Source organism: Musa acuminata, chromosome BXJ1-4 (genome assembly GCF_036884655.1).
Source record: "Musa acuminata AAA Group cultivar baxijiao chromosome BXJ1-4, Cavendish_Baxijiao_AAA, whole genome shotgun sequence".
Classification (NCBI taxonomy): Eukaryota; Viridiplantae; Streptophyta; class Magnoliopsida; order Zingiberales; family Musaceae; genus Musa; species Musa acuminata.
In genome coordinates this window covers 7,244,837-7,266,274 of record NC_088330.1, presented here as the reverse complement: position 1 = coordinate 7,266,274, position 21,438 = coordinate 7,244,837, and the positions used below count along the sequence as shown (strand labels likewise).

The following is a 21,438-nucleotide window of genomic DNA, read 5'->3' as shown; positions in this document are numbered from 1 at the left end:
TTGGCAGGCACATGGTGCAGAGAAAAAGGACATGCCTTTCTACAGTAGTCACCCTCCTCCCATCTCAACTGGCTGTCTTTCTCTTCCATCCTCCTTGACAGAGGCACTTTGATGTAGGTATGTCTATTTGGATATGTAGTACTGTGTGTTATGTGCCCCTTTCTTCTCCAGAAAACATGTGTAGGTTTGGACACTGTTATTTTGCTTGTCTCTATCTCAAGGCGTCGATTATTTTGTCCTGTCTTCATCAATGATGATAACGATGATGTCAGTTCATCCTCAACCGCTGCTGCTTGCGAGTACAGTAAAATAACTTGAAATGAATCACCTTATTGGAGCAGAGAAGACAACAACGAGAACACGGAAGAACGCAGCCATCGGGTGAGGCCAACTGTTGCCTACTGATGAGGAAGTGACACTGGCAACCTCACGGCTCTCTCGGGACTTGGGAGTTCTGTTGGAAGAAGTCATGTTAGTAGCAAATAACAAGGACGGAACTACAGGTTATTTGCTTTGAATTATTTATTTATTTATTTATGGACGATAGTGCGATCTGCAGTATTTTACATTATAACTTCAACTTGGTATAAGATATGGCCTCATCTTTTTCTGCGATGAAACCACTGTTCAAACTTCAGAAAATGTTAAGAATGTTGGGTTGTTTCCTTGCAAGCCCATTAACAAATATATATTTTTTAATTCTTTAACAGAAATAAGATGCTCACAGGACAAGTTATTTAAAGAATAAAATATTCAAGTTTGCAATGGGTTATGCTGGGACAAAAAGACCTGAAGAATTAAAATTCTCAAACTTGAAGATGATCCATGTAGAGCATTTCCCAAAATATTTCATTGGTCTACAGAGGTGTAACTTTATGCTAAAATTTTACATGGTAAGAAGCAAGTGCTCAAACTTACCCACAAGGTGAGTTTCCTATTGCCTGCACCACGACGGTGGTCATTTTCCGATCATCCCATGCTCTTGCTTTCTCTACCTCTGCAACCTCGTCCTCGGCCGTCGGCCTGGTGCCCGCCCTCCTTGTGCCAGGAAAGAGTTTGCTTCCTCCGTGAACTTGGAATTTCTCTCCTGCCATTTTTGCATCATCTCCATTTCGTGTAATCCAGCTTTTTCGATACTCATGGTCAGTAATCTGTCCATATGGAAACATGAAATGGAGTTAGATGACCACCCATGTTCTTCACGGCGATTGAGAAGCATTTCTAGATGATATGTACACACTAACCACACCAAACCCAACTGATACCAGGATTATCACATATTGTAAATGATATAGAAACATAAGAAATATCATAACTTACGACATATTGTCACGGACTTAGCTGATTTGCCTAAGTCGTGCAGCACCCTTGCGTGTCCGTCCGTAAAGGTCAATCTCTCCGAAACCTCCCATGGTCCCTTAGGACCTACAAAAGATAAAACGAATTAGAGAAAATGTCTCACTCGGGATCCATAAGCAAACATTTCAATAAACACTTCATAGACAATACGAATTACAAACAGACTTTACAAACTCTGAACGGTTGCACAACAAAAGGTCAAAATGGTCCCCTACAGACCGAATATCTCTCACAAATGTTCACATGACATAACCTTTATTTACAAGCCTAAGAAGGCCACCAAACCCAACTAAAATGAGGCTTTTAAGCCTTCGATCGTCCCTCTACATGTCGTGCAAAGCATGAACAAAACAAAAGACACAAACATACATAAGTATTACATCAAACATTCTGTTTAGAATTTTGTCCGTGACAATATGACATACATCAAAGATGAACCGGCAAAAAGAACCAAAGATTTAAACCATATCAAATTCTGCGGCGCATGTGTCTAAAATGAAAAAGAAAGCAAATAGGATTTAAGCTAAAGTTGCACATAAAGCATTCACCAGCTTTCAAACGAAAAGTAGTAGAAATACTAATAGTTGAACAGAGCCTTGCTTTAAAATAGGACCTATATGTTCTTCAAGATATTGTCCCTCAGCAACACACTAAAAAGGTGCACAACCTATTGGCTGTTCTTTATATAGTAAATGTCCTCCCTCCTTTAACTATCAAGCCAATAAACATTTTGTTAGATGGATCCCATCAAGAACAACCACATGCTTCCTTTTAGTGATATTAACCTGATACCTTTCATGGTCATCATTAAATGACACTGGCTATTTTTACCAGTAAACATTATATGAATAGTGAATAGACAAGAAATAAATAATTATATCTCAAGGTTACAAGGCATACCTATGACCTGGTTGGAAGACTTGGGCTGTCATTCTTTCTCTCAATAAGGCTCACTGGTCCAAATACCAGCGGTTGGTGCTTGTGCTCGTGCTTGTGAAAGCTTCACTCTACCTTCAATAACATCCTGAGCAAAGGTCGCGCATGTGATAGGTTCTGCTGGTTTTGAAAATGCTGCTTGACTTGCCGCATCCCTATGCCAAGTTTCAGCCTGTTTAGTCTGCTCATCAAGGATCTCACGATCAAAATCTTCTCCTCCCTGTATTACAGTTCAGTTGGAGTACAGAATTTTGGTTTTCAAAATTTTGTTGCCAAATAAACTAATAAAAATAATGCATTAAAAAAAGATATGTCGATTGTTACGGAAAGTAACTTTTTTAGCCGTGGCCTCGGGACCGACACGGCTTGGTTCGAGCTCGGATGACGGTGGGATCTCTGGAGACGCCCTTTTTGGTCTCCCGGCGGCCGCTCACGGTGGCTCGGGTCAGGAGGTCGGTTCGGCAGGTCGGGTCGGTGGTTCGGTTCGTGAGACAGCTCCGCTGCAGCTTTGGGAAGAGGCGACACCGTCTCGCACCTGCACACAGGTCGGGTCGGGAGCTCGACCCGACCCCTCCGACGATCAAGTTAGAGAAAGATGTGGCGGTTGTACTGGGCGTCCAGTCTGCCCTCTTCCCTCTGGCTCGAGGACGTTTATAGGAGAACTCGGCATTATCGGGCGCGCCATCCCGTCGGTCGGGGCCGTATCTCTGATGGCGTCCGACATCGCCGAGGATGTTGCGTATGGGATCGGGGAATCGCAGGGTATGGGCGAGCTTCAACCGCTACCTACTTCTATCTCGTCCTACTGTGCTGGGTTGACTGAGGGGCTGTGGGCTCAGTGAGGCTGACGTCCGGACGCAGACCGTTGCCCTCGTTGCTCTCCCTGGGGCGCCGCGCCTGTCCACGTGCGGGGGGCGTTGCCGGGAGTGGGGTTTACCATTTTTTGCCATATCATATCCCCCCCCCAAAGAAAGCCATGGCTCGGCACCGGACGGTGGGGATTCGAGGCGTGGCTTTGATCGGTAAGCGGCGGTGTTCTTCGTGGTTCACGATTGAGGCACAGGTCCGGGGCAAGTAGGCCACGCTGCGTAGGTGCTTAGTGCGGCATGAGGCCGGGGAATGTGTCTCGGGCGAGCTGGCTGCGCCGAGGATGTGGTCTCGGGAGCATGCGGCCGAGGAGCACGTCTCGGGCGAGCTGGCTGCGCCGAGGATGTGGTCTCGGGAGCATGCGGCCGAGGAGCACGTCTCGGGCGGGCTGGCCGCGCCGAGGAGGTGGTCTCGGGAACATGTGGGCGAGGAGCACGTCTCGGGCGGGCTGGTCGCGCCGAGGAGGTGGTCTCGGGGACATGCGGCCGAGGAGCACGTCTCGGGGGGGCTGGCCGCGCTGAGGAGGTGGTCTCGGGGACATGCGGCCGAGGAGCACGTCTCGGGCGGGCTGGCCGCGCCGAGGAGGTGGTCTCGGGGACATGCGGCCGAGGAGCACGTCTCAGGCGGGCTGGCCGCGCCGAGGAGGTGGTCTCGGGGACATGCGGCCGAGGAGCACGTCTCGGGCAGGCTGGTCGCGCCGAGGAGGTGGTCTCGGGGACATGCGGCCGAGGAGCACGTCTCGGGCGGGCTGGCCGTACGAATGCAGTTTCGGGGAGAATAGAGTCGAGGGGCCGAGGAGCACGACGCAGGCGAGCTAGCCGCGCTGGTGTGTCCTGGGTGGCATAAAGCCGAAGAGCCGAGGAGCACGACGCAGGCGGGCAGGCCGCGCAGGCGTGTCCCGGGTGGCGTAAAGCCGAAGAGCCGAGGAGCACGACACAGTCGGGCAGGCCGCGCAGGCGTGGTCTCGGGTGGCGTGAAGCCGAAGAGCCGAGGAGCACGACGCAGGCGGGCAGGGCGCGCAGGCGTGGTCTCGGGTGGCGTAAAGCCGAAGAGCCGAGGAGCACGACGCAGGTGGGCAGGCTGTGCAGGCGTGGTCTCGGGTGGCGTGAAGCCGAAGAGCCGAGGAGCACGACGCAGGCGGGCAGGGCGTGCAGGCGTGGTCTCGGGTGGCGTAAAGCCGAAGAGCCGAGGAGCACGACGCAGCAAGGTGGTAAGGCAGCGTGCTGGCTGCGCATGAGGCCGAGTGGCTGAGGCAGCGTGTTGCTTGCTGCGCATGAGGTCGAGGGGCCGAGGCAGCAGCGTGTTCGTTGCGCATGGGGCCGAGTGGCCGAGGCAGCGTGTTGGCTGCGTATGAGGCCGATTGGCCAAGGCAGCGAGGCTGGCCGCGCATAGGGCGAGCGGTCGAGGCGCGCGGGTTACACTGTCAGCGGAACAGCTGAGGCGGGTGGCCGCGTGGGCGTGTCTCGATCGACACGCAGCCGAGGAGCACAACTCCGTCGGGCAAGCCGATCAGAGGTGGTCTCGGGCAACATGTTGCCGAGGAGTATGACGCAGGCGGGCAAGCCGCGCTGAGGTGGGCTCGGCGGTTTGTGGCCGAGGAGCTCGGCGCAGGAGGGCCGACCGCGCCAGTGTGTCTCGTGCAACATGGGGCCGAGGTGCGCAACTCAGTCAGGAAGCCGAGCAGGGTTAGACTCGGGGCCGATGGAGCCGATGAGGGCTGAGGAGCACAGCGTAGGCGGGGTGACCGCGCAAGTGTGGTCCCGGGATGGCGTAGAGCCGAGGGTCGAGGGCCGAGGAGCATAACGCAGGTGGGGTGACCGCGCAGGCGTGATCTCGGGAGGCGTAGAGCCGAGGGCCGAGGAGCACAACGCAGGCGGGGTGACCACGCAGGTGTGGTCTCGGGTGGCGTAAAGCCGAGGGCTGAGGAGCATAACGCAGGCGGGGTGACCGCGCAGGCGTGATCTCGGGAGGCGTAGAGCCGAGGGCCGAGGAGCACAACGCAGGCGGGGTGACCGCGCAGGTGTGGTCTCGGGATGGCGTAGAGCCGAGGGCCGAGGAGCACAACGCAAGCGGGGCAACCGCGCAGGTGTGGTCTCGGGATGGCGTAGAGCCGAGGGCCGAGGAGCACAACGCAGGCGGGGTGACCGCGCAGGTGTGGTCTCGGGATGGCGTAGAGCCGAGGGCCGAGGAGCACAACGCAGGCGGGTTGGCCGCGCTGGGGTGGTCTCGGGTGGCGTAAAGCCGAAGAGCCGAGGAGCACGACGCAGGCGGGCTGGCCGCGCAGGCGTGGTCTCGGTGGCGTAAAGCCGAAGAGCCGAGGAGCACGACGCAGGCGGGTGAACCGCGCAGGTGTGTCCCGAGAGCCGGAGGTCGGGGAGCACGACGCAGGCGAGCAGCGGCCGAGGGGCGTGAACCAGGTGGATAGGGCCGTGGAGTTCGGCACGAGCAAGGCTGGCCGCGTAGACGTGTCTCGGGGTTTATGGAGCCGAGGGGCATGACGCGGGCATACTAGCGGCACTGGTCTGTCTCAGGAACATGGAGCCAAGGAGCACGACGCAGGCGGCTAGCGGCGCAGGTGTGGTCTCGGGCATTACGCGACCGAGGAGCACGACGCAGGCGGGCAGACCGCGCAGGCGTGGTCGCAAGGGCCATGCGACCGAGTAGCACGACGCAGGCGGGCAGGACGCGAGGACATGGACTCGGGCACCATGCGGCCGAGGTACACGATAGAGGCGGACAGACCGCGCCGAGGTGGATCTCGGCAGTGATTGGCCGAGGTGCTCGGTGCAGGCAGGCTGCGACCGAGGGACACCGCTCAGGCGGGCAGGTCGCGCTGAGGTGGGATTTCGGCAGAGAGTTGCCGAGGTGCTCGGTGCAGGCAGGCTGCGATTGAGGTGGTGGCCTTGGGCATTACGCGACCGATGTGGTGGACTCGGCAAGCATGGTGCCGAGGCACTCGGCGCAGGCAGGCTGCGGCCGAGGGACGTAACCCAGGTGGGCAAGGCGATGGATATGACCGAGGAGTTCGGCGCGAGCAAGGCTGGCCGCGCAGACGTGTCTCGGGGTTTATGGAGCCGAGGGGCATGACGCGGGCATACTGGCGGCATTGGTCTGTCTCAGGAACATGGAGCCAAGGAGCACGACGCAGGCGGCTGGCGGCGCAGGTGTGGTCTCGGGCATTACGCGACCGAGGAGCACGACGCAGGCGGGCAGACCGCGCAGGCGTGGTCGCAAGGGCCATGCGACCGAGTAGCACGACGCAGGCGGGCAGGACGCGAGGACGTGGCCTCGGGCACCACGCGACCGAGGACCACGACAGGCGGTCGGGCCGCGTCGAGGTGGATCTCGGCAGTGATTGGCCGAGGTGCTCAGTGCAAGCAGGCTGCGACCGAGGGACACCGCTCAGGCGGGCAGGTTGCGTTGAGGTGGGATTTCGGCAGAGAGTTGCCGAGGTGCTCGGTGTTGGCAGGCTGCGACCGAGGTGGTGTGCTTGGCAAGCATGGAGCTGAGGGGTTCGGCGCAGGCAAGCCGCAGCCGAGGGGCGTGAACCAGGTGGATAGGGCCATGGAGTTCGGCGCGGGCAGGCTGGCCGTGCAGACGTGTCTCGGGGTTTATGGAGCCGAGGGGAACGACGCGGGCGTACTGGCGGCACTGGTCTGTCTCGGGAACATGGGGCCAAGGAGCACGACGCAGGCGGGGTGACCGCGCAGGCGTGGTCGCGAGGGTCATGCGAGCGAGTAGCACGATCAGGCAGGCAGGACGCGAGGACGTGGCCTCGGGCACCACGCGGCCGAGGAACACGACAGACGGTCGGGCCGCGCCGAGGTGGATCTCGATAGGGATTGGCCTAGGTGCTCGGTGTATGCGGATAGACCGCGCATGGGGCCGAGGCAGCGTGCAGCACGTTGGCTACGCATGTGGCCGAGGCAGCGAGGTTGCGTGCTGGCTGCGCACGAGGCCGAGTGGCCGAGGCAGTGAGGCAGCTGCGCATGTGGCCGAGTGGCCGAGGCAGCGATGCTGCTTGCCGGCTGCGCATGTGGCCGAGTGGCCGAGGCAGCGTGTTGGCTGCGCATGAGGCCGAGTGGCCGAGGCAGCGATGCTGCTTGCTGGCTGCGCACGAGGCCGAGTGGCTGAGGCAGCGATGCTGCTCGCTGGCTGCGCACGAGGCCGAGTGGCTGAGGCAGCGAGGCAGCAAGGCTACGTGCTGGCCGCGCATGGGCCAAGTCTCTCGAGCGACGCCATATCTCTCCTCATGCATGCCGCGGCCGAGGAGCTATTTGCGCATGCATAGAGGAAGTCTCGGGCAAGCCGTGGCCGAGGAGGTCTCGGGTAAGCCGTGGCCGGGGAGGTCTCGGGTAGGCTGTGGCCGAGGTGTTCGGCGCGGTCGGGCTGGCCGCGCGCATGGGCCGCGGGCGGTTTGGCCGCGCGCGCGGGACGCGGGCGGTTTGGCCGCACGTGAGGCGCGCGGGTGGTTTGGCCGCGCGTGAGGCACGCGGGTTGGCCGCGTGCGTGGGACCGAGGGGTCGAGGTGCTTGTCGCCGAGCCACGCGCGTGACCGAGTAGCCGAGACGCTCGGCGCGGTCGGGCTGGCCGCGCGCATGGGACGCGGGCGGTTTGGCCGCGCACGTGGGACGCGGGCGGTTTCGCCGGACGTGAGGCACGCGGGTGGTTTGGCCGCGCGTGAGGCGCGCGGGTTGGCCGCGCGCGTGGGACAGAGGGGAGTTTGGCCAGGAAGCCGAGACCGACCCCAGAAGTCGCTGCTGCTGGTGCAGGTCGGCTGCAGTGGAGCAACCAAGGAGAAGACCAACGTACCGTCATTCCGGGCCCTCCTAGCGCCAATATGTTACGGAAAGTAACTTTTTTAGCCGTGGCCTCGGGGCCGACACGGCTTGGTTCGAGCTCGGATGACGGTGGGATCTCTGGAGACGCCCTTTTTGGTCTCCCGGCGGCCGCTCACGGTGGCTCGGGTCGGGAGGTCGGTTCGGCAGGTCGGGTCGGTGGTTCGGTTCGTGAGACAGCTCCGCTGCAGCTTTGGGAAGAGGCGACACCGTCTCGCACCTGCACACAGGTCGGGCCGGGAGCTCGACCCGACCCCTCCGACGATCAAGTTAGAGAAAGATGTGGCGGTTGTTCTGGGCGTCCAGTCTGCCCTCTTCCCTCTGGCTCGAGGACGTTTATAGGGGAACTCGGCATTATCGGGCACGCCATCCCGTCGGTCGGGGCCGTATCTCTGATGGCGTCCGACATCGCCGAGGATGTTGCGTATGGGATCGGGGAATCGCAGGGTATGGGCGAGCTTCAACCGCTACCTACTTCTGTCTCGTCCTACTGTGCTGGGTTGACTGAGGGGCTGTGGGCTCAGTGAGGCTGACGTCCGGACGCAGACCGTTGCCCTCGTTGCTCTCCCTGGGGCGCCGCGCCTGTCCACGTGCGGGGGGCGTTGCCGGGAGTGGGGTTTACCATTTTTTGCCATATCACCGATAATTTGCTCTATCAAATTAATGAAAAGTTAATTAAAGAGATCCAGAACTGTTTTGTACAAGCAGATAACATATTAAGAAGTGCATCATGAGAAGCATTAAAATACATCATGACTCAGCAAGTCAGCGATGCAGGCATTAAACATGACTTGGGAAAAACAGAAATTATTGATCCAGGCGGTAAGCATGATTCCATGGCTCAGGATTAATATTAGACTAAAGGAAGAAATGATCAAAGGCTAAGGTAAACAGACATCGCCTGCTATCAGGATGGATTTAATTCTCAAAGACAACTGAAAAGATATAATAACAGACACAGGACAGAAATTCAATGCTCTCACTCACTCATATCATGTCCAGTGATTTAAAAAGCGCTGGGCGCCAAAAGGCGCCAAGGTCCAAAAACGCCCGAGGCGCTAGGCGCTCGCCCAGGCGCTCGCCCGAGCGAAGCGAGGCGCTAAAATATAAAAATATATAATATAATTAATAAATATAATTATTTAAAATTTTAAATAAAAATATACTATTAAATTAAGAAAATCTAAGATACAAAATCACAATGTCACATTAACAAAAAGTTTCAAAATTCAAAACATTAAAATTTTACATCAAAGTCATTCATCATAATCAATATTATCGTCATTTTCACACAAATCATCTTTATTGAATTCGTCTTCTTCCTCTTGTTCTTCGATTCCTTCCTCTTCATCAAGATATGTTTCATTCTCTATGTCTTCAACAATAGTAGGAGCCGAGCTTGATGCTTTTGCACTCATTTTTCTCTTTGACATCTGTCTTGTATATGTTTGTAATTCTCCAGCACTTGAAGCTCTTGCCACATCTCCCCACGTCAATCTATCATCTTCAAATACAAGCTTGTCTTCAGCATCTTGCAAGTTAGCACACATTTCTCCTACTAACCACTCATTTGAATCATCAATATCTTGCAATGAGATTGAATCAAATCTTTTTTTCAAATCATGACGAGTCTTCAAAGCTTGATTATACTTTATGTAAACAAGATCGTGCAATCGTTGATGTTCTAACCGATTTCTTCTCTTCGAGTGAATCTGTCATGTCATATAATTTAAAAATATATTAATATATATATCTAAATAAATAAATTAATTAAAATAAAAATATTTAGTAATACTTACATGCTCAAAGACACTCCAATTTCGCTCACAACCCGAAGCACTACATGTCAAACTAAGTACTTTGATAGCAAATTTCTGTAAGTTCGGGGTGGAATTTCCAAATAGACTCCACCATTCAGCTGCAAAATTTATGTTATTATTAGCAATAACATAGTAACATAATATATATAAAATTAATTATATCAAATTATTAATACCTGGAGAGGTAGTTGTCCTGGATCGAACGGCAATTGGAATTCCAAAAAGACCTTCAGCATTTTTATATAAAGATAATTCATGAATAATCTTATCTTGAACCTCAATGCTGGGAACTAATCTTGCAACACACTGATATAACCCACCCAAAACTTCTGCATCAAATCCAACAGATTTAATCTTATAAAAGAATTCATGGTTCAAATAATATCCTGCTGCATGTAAGGGACGATGAAGTTGACAATTCCATCTTTCGTCAATGATCGTAAAAATTTTCTCATATTTTTCTTCATTTTCATTAAAAGATCTTTTAATCGTCTCCTTTGCTCTATCCATAGCCTCATAAATATATCTCATTGCAGGCTTATTTTCATTATCCACCAACCGAAGGACTCGAACAAGAGGGCCCATTACCTTTAATATATAAACTATATGATTCCAAAAGGATGGCATTAAGATGATATCAGCAGCCCTCTTGCCTTTTGCTTCTTTTGCCCATTTACTTGTCACTCATTTCTCAGAGGTAAACATATTTCTCAGAGTATGTTTTTGACGATGCACGCTCTGTAATGTCAAGAATGAAGTAGCAAATCAGGTAACACCATGTCTCACTAATTCTTTATTCCTTGTAAATTCTCTCATCATATTCAAAGCCCCAATATGATTATAAAGAAATCCAACAACAAAAATTACCCTTTCTAAGGTTTTCTTGATTTTTAAGATCTTTCCAATATCTTCCAACATTAAATCAATACAATGTGCTGCACATGGAGTCCAATACAAGTGTTGTCTTTTTGATTCAAGCAATTTACCTGAGACAAAGGATAACAAAAATGATAAGACTTAAGAGTTTAACACACTTAATTGAAGATAAAATAATTAACAAAATCAAACGATGAATATTACCAGCTAAAACATAGTTGCTTCCATTGTCGGTTATGATTTGAACGATATTTTGTTCTCCAATTTCTTCCACGAAGTTGTCAAGTAAATCATATATCTTGTCTCCAGATTTTACAAAAGATGAAGTATCTATTGACTTCACAAACATAGTCCCTAAAGAACAATTAACCATAAAATTAATTATACTCCTGCGCCTCCTGTCAGTCCAAACATCTGACATAATAGAGCAACCATGTGTTGCCCATGATTCTTTATGATCCTTTAGTAAGTCATTTGTATAATTCAACTCTTTTTGCAGCAATGGAACTCGCATCTCATAATAACTTGGAGGTTTTAATCCTGCACCATATCTTCCAATAGCTTCAATCATATCCTTAAAACTGTCTAAACGAGTTGTACTAAGGGGAAGACCAGCCTGATAGAAGAAGCGAGCAATGTGCTGAATTGTTCTTCCTCTTATTTCTTTATCACAAGCATCACTTATATTTGTTTGTCTCAATTTTGAGCCTCCTGCTTGCCCTTGTTGTTTCTGGGATCCTTGAAGCATATATAGATCCATCGGTCCTTTTCTACCTTTCTTAGTACTCATAACTTCTTTTCCTTTTTTGTCGTATACTCTTTTTTCACTTGGGTTAATACTTGCAGAATAATCTTCTTCTTCATCCCTGAGATGTTCAACATTGTCTTCTGGTAAATTCTCATAAGATTCATTCTTTTGTGTCTTCTTTTCATTCATATAATTCAGCAACTCTTCTTTTACCTCAGGTGGACATTTTTTGCAAGCTGCTGCATTCTTGAAATTTCCTACTAGATGTTGTTTTGCACGAAAAATACCACCTCTGGTAGTCTTATCGCAAAATATGCAAGTCACTGCATTAGGATCTTTCGGATCCTTCAAATAATTATACTTCCATGCAGGATCTTTTTTTGATACCATTGGAGACTCTATTGAGTTGCTCTCTACACTTGCCATTTTTGTTGAAACCTAACAATAATTTCAAATAAATAAAAATTAACAACATTAAAATCAAAGTAATATATTATTAATCTATTAACAGAAAATTAATCATTTCAAAATTTAAATAAACTTAATATTAAGAGTATACTGAGGAGAAACGAGGAAGCAACAGCGGCGAGCGGCGGCAGCAGCGTCGGCGGCGGCAGCGGCAGCGGCGAGCGGCGGCAGCAGGAAAGGGAAAGGGAGCGAAAGGCGCGAGCAGCGGGAGGCCTCGAGGGAGGCGCGAGCAGCGGGAAGGCTCGCGGGAGGGCTCGCAGGAGACGCGAGCAGCGAGAGGGCTCGCGGGAGGCGCGAGCAGCGAGAGAGCTCGCGGGAGGCGCGAGCAGCGGGAAAGCTCGCGGGAGGGCTCGCGGGAGGCGCGAGCAGCGACAGCGGGAGCAGCGGCAGCGAGCGACGAGATCGCGATCGGGATCGGGATCGAGAGCGGCAGCGGCAGCAGGTTAGTGTTGGGTTAGGGTTAGGGTTAGGGTTTGGGTTATATCGGTTTAGTTGGTTCGATTGAACCAACTAACAACCGAACCAGGACCGAACCAGACCTAAAATTCTGGTTCGGTCGCCTTGGTTTACCCAGGCGCTCGCCCGAAGCGCCCAGCGCCTGGGCTCGGGCGAGTGCCCAGGCGGCGCCTATTTGAAGCGCGCCGCCTGGGACATTAGCGAGGCGCTCGGGCCTCGCCTCGCCCGAGCGCCTTTTGCAATCACTGATCATGTCAATAAACAAATCATATCAATTATACCCAGCTAGGAGGTGTGCCTGTTGCATGATATTACCTTTGATTGCTTCTCTTTTGCAGCAATAAGCATTGCTTCCTCTTTCTTCAGCATGTATAAGAGATCAAAAGCCTGAAAGTAAGGCAATTCCAAAAATATCCATAAATACAAGATCAACTATTCATATTAACAGGAACAGGGCATTGCAAAATAGACAAAATAAAGAAATTTTCTGATCTGACCAAACTCGTGAGTCATGCCTGAAAATATAAACATAACTGATACTCAGAACTTAATAGTTAATACAAAGAATCAACATCTGGGTGCTATATAAAGGGTATTTGCTTATATCATTTATTAACAGCTTTTCAACAAATTCATTGAGGTAAAATGCATAAAAACCAGTAGACTGATGAAAAATGCACTGGAGACTCCAGATACAGGTGATATATGAAAAATGAAAATGGTTGAAACTTGAAAACCACCTACAATGATTTACATATAATGACCATTAAATATAGATATTACAGAACCTACTAATTTCTTATTTTAACAACCATTTAGAACTCGTGGAAGCATTAATGGTGTTGCTGCAGGAGCAAAATAATATGAATGTTTAAATTCAGATATAACAAGCATAACTGTAGTTTTACTAAGAAATAATCTGAGATGCTGCTTTAAAAATTAAAGCAACCACTGAGAAGTCTGTAAGAATGAAGCTGCCTCAATGTTGAAGTAGTCCAAAATGATCCTCTAGACAAAATTTTGGAAAGCCATCCAATGTAATTCCCTAAGCAAAGCTGAAAAATTGCGCAGACCAGTGAAGTCAGTCCTTTCACGAGATGAGAAAAATCCCAGCTATAATAATTAAAAGAATATAAATTCAACTGTTTCTAAGTGACACTTGAAAACTATGTTGCCATTCTTATTTTATCAGATTTACTGGTATTCTTACTTCATCAGTTCTATTGATACTCTTAATTTATCAATTGTACTGATTAAATGCAACAGTTCAAAATGATATAGTGATTGTTTAAAAGGCTCCAAAACAGCAACCTAAATATTAAATCAGTTCGTTGGCTAAAGAAAAGTGCCGGCTGAAGCAAACAATGAGTGACTACTAAAAAGGGATGTGATCTCCTGGAAGCACGTATGCACGTAAACAACTTTGCATCTAGAAAAAAAAAACATGGTTTCTTGTAAAAATTCAAAGAAGTTTTCTCCAATGACATAAATTTTAAATATTTAAAAGATACTAACAAGACTAAACATGCAAATGCAAACATCAGACACTTATGAGAAATATGTTACACCGATGCTGTTCTAGTTAGTGTCTGTTTAATGAAAAAATGTAATTAATTAATCCAGAATTAGATTCATGCTTCATCAAATACAGCCCAAACTATGTATAAACCACAAATTATAAGGCATCAATTAAATACTAATTTTGAACATGTAATTAAACCACAAGGATACAGCTAGTATGACAATAATTTGTAATAACACCTAAACTTTGAATATGTCATTTAATAAATTTCATGTGGATTTTAAATCTCAAAATAGATTGTCCAAAACCAATCTCGAGAAATTAAGATTTTCATGGTTATGAAGAGTCTGTAAGAGTGCGAAAGCAAACAAACCAAGATAAAAAGCTTATAATAGACATCAACCTGATTTTGTTGATTGTCAAAGAAACATTAAAGAAAATTTGAATAGTTCACTTTCCAAACAAGGAATTAAACCTCTCTTTCCTCCTCGCCATCATCATCAAGTACATCTTCCTCCCTAGCTTCAACGGGTGAAGACAATCAACTCTCTGGAGTTTTGCTTCCCTCAGTGACTGCTGACGCCTCTCCTTTCTTTCTTTAATTTCTTGCAGCTTTGCTTCTGCACCTCTCTGGAGTTTGAAATGAGCATTCTAGTATTGATTTGATCAAAAGAAAAAAGAAACAGCATCATCGGAAGATAGACCTGGAGAGGCAGGGACTTTTTCATTTGTGTATAATATCATTTGTTTATATAACATATTAACTAAGCTACATATAAATGATTGCAATGTTATTTGCAAGCTGAATGGTGAACAACTGGATTATAAACTCAACCTGTTGCAGTATCAGATATAATGATATATAATGTTTCCCACAACTGTAAGAGCTCTTAGACTGAACGAGTGATTGAAGAAACAAACAATCGACTGTGAAGTTTAATGTAGATCATTAAAGAAATGGAATAAAGGTTTGTACAAGGAGGAACAAGTAGTTTAATGTGCCTGCCCTAATTCACAATTGCCCTTTGTCAAACACATGCACAAATGAGTAACAAAAAAACAAAGTCAATAACATCTGATAAATTTCCATTTTTTGGAAAGATGGAAACAGGAAATTATTGGCATAAACAAACATTTTTGGGCAAAAGTCATCAATATAATTAAAAAGTGGTGAAATCACAAATGTTATATAAATATTCATCATGGCCTTCATTCCACAATTTTCAAAATTTAATTAATTTTGGATAATGTAAAGGAAAAGAAAATCATAAAGCTTCAAAAGTTTCATAACCCATAGCTCAGTACATGAAAATAACTTGGTAAAAGAAGCAAATGTTAGAGAAAAAGGAAATCATAAGCCAGCAGATCATATTGTTTCTAACTTGCAACGGGTGAAGACATGTTTATCTTCCACTTTTAGAAATGGCAATGATTCACCTTTTTTGCCCTTTGAGTTGCTCAAGTGTCAGCACCTCCTTGACTAGAAGATTCTAACTCCTTTTCAGGGACAAGCTCCAAAGCTTCACAAATTGAAATGAACTCCTTCGATTGCATAAACAAAATAACAATCAAAGTAGCATCAGAATATGAAAAAAGGTATTACCTTAACAACAAGCAGATGGTAACCAAGCAAAAGAAATTGACGCTGTATCTGAATGTTCATTAATAAGGTCTCCAATACCAGCACTTAAGAAAGTTGGGTCCTACCTTCAAATGATTCTTAGAAATTTTGAGAACCATTGTTCTGTCATCTTCAGCAACTTTTTCTGTCAGTTTTCCAATAAAAAATGGGACCTAGAGAATACCATAAAATCCTTGAAATAAAAGATTCATAAATTTCACTAGTCTATCTTTAGAGAAAACGTATATGTGACTGTTAACATGCAGATGATAATCTAGGTAGTGACTAATATCTTGGTCATCAAGACACATGATGCATCATAGGACAAGCCATAGTGTCACGGTAAGGTTGCTGCTTCGCAGCCTGGGTGATGAAGGTTGAAATCATGGATACAACATCTCTGCTTAAAGAGTAAAGCTGTATACGTTGACTCCCCATGGACCCAACATTGACGAGGATCTCGTGCATTGGGCTGCTTTGTTCGGATGTCATGCAGCAATAAGCATCAATGGGCTGAATGGCCTAGATTTTTATCCACTACCAACACATCCAAAAGCTTAAGTCATATACCTGAACGGAACACTTACCAATAAGTACTTCAGGTTAAGAGGTGCTAACATCACCCTTCGCCTCATTCGACCAGAACAATCCCAATTTGCTTATCATCTCGTCACAGAGCCGCAACGCCTGGATTCCCTTCCTCAGAACCTCCTGCAATTCGAATGATTCCAATTCTCAATCAAAAGGTGTTAAAACATTGCACCAACCGTAACACTAAAAAATGAACCAAGATTCCAAATTCGAAAGAGGAGAAATAACCGACGCCGTGGAAAAGAAATCGATGTATTTTTAGGAAGGAAAACAAAAGAAAAGAACCTGATCGACAGAGGATTCGGAAGCCATGGAGTGGAATCTTCGAGGCCTCCTCGAACAGCATCGTAAGAGGCATGCCCTCCCTCCATCTGCCACTCCCACATCGACCGAATCGATGCCAGACGAGGTGGCCTACAAACCCTCGATACAAGATTGGAAGCAAGAAATCAAGGAACAAGGCCGCGAGCGAGCGAAGAAACAAGTGAATACAAAGCGTGGGCCGAGCCGGGCTTTCCAAAGATACCCAAGTCCAGTTTAAGAGTATCCGAGTCTCCAAAAAATTTCTGGCCCTCCGGCAATGTTATTTAATGTTATGGATGATTACCGGTGTAATATTCATTAGTACTTTTGTATCTTGACAACAACCACTTTTCAGTTGGCGACTATTCTGCGCTTCTCAACCGCTGCAGACTGTCAACTTGATGTATAAAAGAAAGCACGGCCAAACTGATAAGATCCCCCCATGCATGATTAAATTAATAGCATGCAGGAATGAAGATATTTTCTTTCTTTTCCTGTTCATACTTTCCATAGAGTTTCACCAGCCTTCGTGTACATAAGAATTGCACGTGAGCCTTGGTCTCAACACCTTTATATGTACAGCAGAAAACTTGTCTTGCATAAGGAATGACCCCGGTGAACATGATCTGTGCCACTCCATGGAACCCAAGCTATCACATGAACCCACAAAATATGGGCCTAATACGTGATCTTACCTGCCCCAATCCAAATCCGGGTTACATGTAACTATAGAGTGCAATTAAGTGGGAACAACCAGCCAATGGTCCAGCCGAAGAGCAACCCTGCACCAACCAGACCCAACCCGACAGCAAAAAGAACTGCATATTTGCACATACTGCAGTCCTGCTTTTTCCTCACTTTCCTGCTGGTTATCTTATCTTTGCTGAATAATTTCTCCTTCGATGGCATCCGTGGCAACACAGGAACAAGTGTCGACAGCTGATGGTCCTTGATCTTGAGCTGCAGACAGAGGTTCTCGAGCTGCAACATCAGTAGCCACTGCTTGTATGCAAATAGATGAGATGCCTCTCTAAACAACAGCTTGACTATGTGCTCCTTCTCATCGTATGCTTTCTGAGCTGCCATTTCAGCTTTCCTAGCTCGGGTCTGGGAACGGCGAAGTGCGTCCAGCAGCTGAGCTCTCGTACGGTCACTCTCGGATGGCTGGTTGATTTCATGGTGTTCCATATTTGCACGGCCTTGTGCATGGCTGCATAAGATTGCTTTATCAGAAGATACTTCAGTAAGCATTGTTACCAACAAAAACATTTATTCAAAACAGAAAGCACAACAAAAGTTGCTGTAGTTAGTAACAAAAACTTATTTTTTGTTCCAAATTAATAAAACAAATAAGGACAAGTTGTTTCCAAGTTTTTGAATGTTAGCTATACTGATGATTCTGACAACTGAGCTTGATAAAAAATAATGGAATTAGGAAATTTAAAAACCATGAGACTGTTTCCAATCAAATAATCCAGAGTCTCCAAGACGAGCTAACTCAATATGCTATATTAGTGAACTTGTACTTATCTGGGAATGATCATATCGTCTTAATTGATTTTCTCTCAAATTAATCTGCATATGACTAATACATCAGGTGGGTTGTGTATAGGTTCAAAGTATTGACATGATCATAAAAAGATTGATTTTTGAAAAGAATTATCTTTGTATAAGGACTGAGTTTGGAAAAGAATTTTCTTTGTATAAGCATCTCAATCTTGCAGAAACAAGCCTAACCCATAGTGTTTCCACCCTTAACTATCATAAAGAGATTTTCCTTCACGATTACTCTTCTAATTTATAGTTTAAATATAAGGTCACTTCAATGTCACACTTTAAATGCCCCTCTCCATTTGACTATTCCATTTTAGTTTTATGAACATGTCTTCATCAACCTCCCATTCCTATTCCATTTTAGTGACAAATTAAATAGCGTTTTTTTAACTCTTTAGACTGAAGTCAAATTATGCCTTCCATACTGCCACTGATGTTTTTTTAACTCGTTAGACTGAAGTCAAATTATGCCTTCCATACTGCCACTGATGTTGCTACAGTTGCAATTTATATGGTTGATCATTCTCCACAATTTGCAAAACTTAGTTTCAAACGACGGTCATGGTTATCCAGACTTCAAGCACATAATCAAGACAATGTTCTTTGCAAACAACAGATACTCTATATAACTTTTCCATTTTGATCAGAAATAGATAACATCTTAAGGCTAACTGTTAATTCAACACCATAGCAAATAGTGACTAAATTTTGGGTTAATGCAAACAGAAAAATGACATGGTGCAGTCACAAAACAATCACAAAGTTCAGCTGAATGATAAAAACAGAGAACAAGCTGCACAGTGTCTTGCCTGGACATTTTGTCTGAATCAATCCACATATGGTCTCCTTCGTCAGAAGAAAGGTTCTTGTTGCCAGAGATCCCATAAAAAGAGGTATTATCAGAATATTCATTGGCATTGCATATGCCAGCATTTATGTTTCCACTAAATGATGATTGAAGTCTTCCACGAGTATTTAAATTATCAGGAGAAGAAAATGGGTCCCTAGCAACATGAACGGTCTGGGTGGGTTTAGGTAGATCACAGTTTTCAATATGCTGTAGTGATTTTTGGGCAACCAATGAAGCCAATTCATCTTTGTCAGCAATATGCCACCACGGCTCAGACTTATTAACTCCAGCCCGAGGTGTTTCAAGATCCAAAGAATCCTTCTCTAACCTCTTCGAAATTAATCGATCAACTAACTTCAAATCAAGAAGCTGTTCCTCGTTATAGAGATAATCATACATATCTGTCTTCCGCTTCAGTGGATGCTGTGAAGAACTGGCCATAATATTCATCTCTTTGACACTTGTTTCAGGTCCATGCTTCATGAAAGCTGTTGATACAATCCAAGGAGATTCCATAGAACTCTCTTCATTTTTTAGAACAAGGTTGATAGAGTCAACTGGTGAAGAGTCCCCATCCATTTTTGATGTTGGTATTGTAGTTTTCATGTCCTTCTCATCAACTTCATCTCGTGAGAAGCAAAGTTGCTCACAGATAAAATCCTTGTGGTATACATAGTTGGGTTGGATCTGAAGCCACCATTTCGTTTCAGGTGATAAATTAGGATTCATTTGATTCCTGTTTAAAGGAATGAAATTGGCGACAGGACAATCATGTGTGCTTGCTGCATTCCCATTGCTTGAATCAGTTTGTGGTGTTGATGATGGACAGCAAGCTAATTTTGGAGCTCGCTTTGCATCTTCCTGGACTAGGCAACGGTTTAAAGTGCGCTGCCAAGCATGCCTCGCTTCTGCAGCTGCCATTAGTGGCTAATTACCTCAAATAACTTGTTATATAATTTATCTGCCATAGGCAAACAAGTCAGTGTTATGTCTCCATTTATGAGAAAAATTGAATAATTTCTCAAAAATAAGTCTATCAGCAGAACTCAAATTCTCCATGTTATACAACACAGGCGAAAGCAACAGAATGGTGTAAGACAAAGACTCAAGAAATTTTCTTAGAGGGATCCATAAATAATATCCTTGGTATAATTTTAGGCGGCTTGAAGAATGAACCAAAATATAACATGTCCAAACCAAAATATAACATGTCCAAACCAAAATGAAAAGACAAATCCCAATTAAAGATCGGCTGGATCAACAAATTCAGATTGACCTATCTGGACTAATATGGCAAATCCTATCTATCGCAGTTCAGTCTGGTTCAAGTTAATTACACAAAGGTCAGGTGAAATAAAAATTGGCTAGTCAAATATTTAATTGGTTCAATCATACTTAAACATAATATACTAAATTCACACATGAATTTATTAACTTGTGCAGTTCAGAAGTCATTATATAGATTTAGGAATTACAACAGGTTTAGGCTAAACTAATACCAGTATAGCTCAAATTTGGGCCACTTTCGTAATACTTGATCATAGACCGAATAGATTCACCATGAATCATCTATTTTTCACCAAGCCACCAATATATGAGCTAGATTTTGTCAGTTTCAAGAGCAGAGCTATTTGATTGGAACAAGTTTGTACTGTAATAAATCATATAATTTTTTACATGGTTTTAGATTATAACTAATGTTCTCATTGAAATCTTGGTTTAGATGCCTCAATTTGTTCATGGACACTCATTAATTTTTTCTCTTGTATTTCTCTTTCTCTATTGATACATGTAGGTACATAGATATTCCTTCTTTCAAGATATTCATTTTAGAAAAGATCCCTACCATTACAAGTGATCCAAAGTACACACTCAAGAGACTAATCTACAGAACGATATAGTCCAAAACCTCCCTTGTCAAGAAAGGGTTTAGGTTTTCCTCAGCTTGATGACATCCAAATATTATGCCAAGATACTACAACAAACAATAAGGAGAAGACTACTATGTAACATCATTACCCTAGAAATCTAATAGACTAGCAGCTTCAGTGATCAACAGAACAGAAACAAAAAACGTTCAGCAATCATTTAAATCAGGCAATTGAACACGCAATAATGAACTAAATTTGGAGGACACAAGCTAAGAAGACAAACAAAATATTCTCAACAAAACAGAATCATTTACCAGATTAAGTTAGTTACCTTTCAATCATCGACATCTTGCCCAATTGAAACAACACAAAATCCAAAGAATTCCAACAAGAAAAAGAACACAGAGGCTACGATCACAGCCGACACCTCTAAATCTCAAGAAAACCACCAGACAAACAAGAAATCGAGACCAGAAATCTTCACCGGAAAAATAAGGAAGAGAAGAAGGAAGCTTACGAGGCAAGCAATTCCGGAAACTAATGACCAGGGATCGTCGGGACCAAGAGGCGTACTACAGAATTGCACGAGCGCGGAGGCTCAGAGAGCAGGAGGAGATAAAAATCCTTCCTCGATGAATTCGGATTCATCGCTGCCTCGATAAGACGGTGGTGATTAAAAAGGAAACACGAGGAATGATCGGCCTCCTCACTTCCAAACGCCCTCCGCTTTCTCCCAGCCTTATTCTTTTATTTCTTGT

The 21,438-nt window shown here is 46.1% G+C and overlaps 2 protein-coding genes across 3 annotated transcripts; both read right to left on the bottom strand.

Moving 5' to 3' along the window:
• Positions 1-5,669: 5,669 nt before the first annotated feature.
• Positions 5,670-16,694, bottom strand: LOC135644579 (uncharacterized). Its single transcript, XM_065162284.1, has 7 exons — positions 16,388-16,694; positions 16,099-16,222; positions 14,366-15,432; positions 12,684-13,423; positions 9,997-10,806; positions 9,800-9,918; positions 5,670-9,712 (listed from the first exon to the last, which is right to left on the bottom strand). Exons 5-7 carry the CDS (start codon positions 10,445-10,447, stop codon positions 9,257-9,259), a joined length of 1,026 nt encoding a protein of 341 aa, XP_065018356.1. The 5' UTR covers positions 10,448-10,806; positions 12,684-13,423; positions 14,366-15,432; positions 16,099-16,222; positions 16,388-16,694; the 3' UTR covers positions 5,670-9,256.
• Positions 16,695-16,832: 138 nt separating this feature from the next.
• LOC135644567 (uncharacterized) lies at positions 16,833-21,438 on the bottom strand. Of its 2 annotated transcripts, none has more exons than XM_065162265.1 (3): positions 21,198-21,438; positions 18,769-19,717; positions 16,833-17,615 (listed from the first exon to the last, which is right to left on the bottom strand). In XM_065162265.1, exons 2-3 carry the CDS (start codon positions 19,536-19,538, stop codon positions 17,132-17,134), a joined length of 1,254 nt encoding a protein of 417 aa, XP_065018337.1. In that variant the 5' UTR covers positions 19,539-19,717; positions 21,198-21,438; the 3' UTR covers positions 16,833-17,131. The 2 variants fall into 2 exon arrangements, with proteins under 2 accessions (XP_065018337.1, XP_065018330.1); XM_065162258.1 differs by having other exon boundaries at positions 18,769-19,770; positions 21,198-21,437.

Coding starts and splice junctions, on each gene's coding strand:
- LOC135644579 (XM_065162284.1), bottom strand. CDS start 10,447: ATGCCATCCTTTTGGAATCATATAGTTTATATATTAAAGGTAATGGGC. Junction 9,919..9,996: donor CAGGACAACTACCTCTCCAG/GTATTAATAATT, acceptor TAAATTTTGCAG/CTGAATGGTGGAGTCTATTT. Junction 9,713..9,799: donor ATTGGAGTGTCTTTGAGCAT/GTAAGTATTACT, acceptor ATGACATGACAG/ATTCACTCGAAGAGAAGAAA.
- LOC135644567 (XM_065162258.1), bottom strand. CDS start 19,730: ATGGCAGCTGCAGAAGCGAGGCATGCTTGGCAGCGCACTTTAAACCGT. Junction 17,616..18,768: donor GATTCAGACAAAATGTCCAG/GCAAGACACTGT, acceptor AATCTTATGCAG/CCATGCACAAGGCCGTGCAA.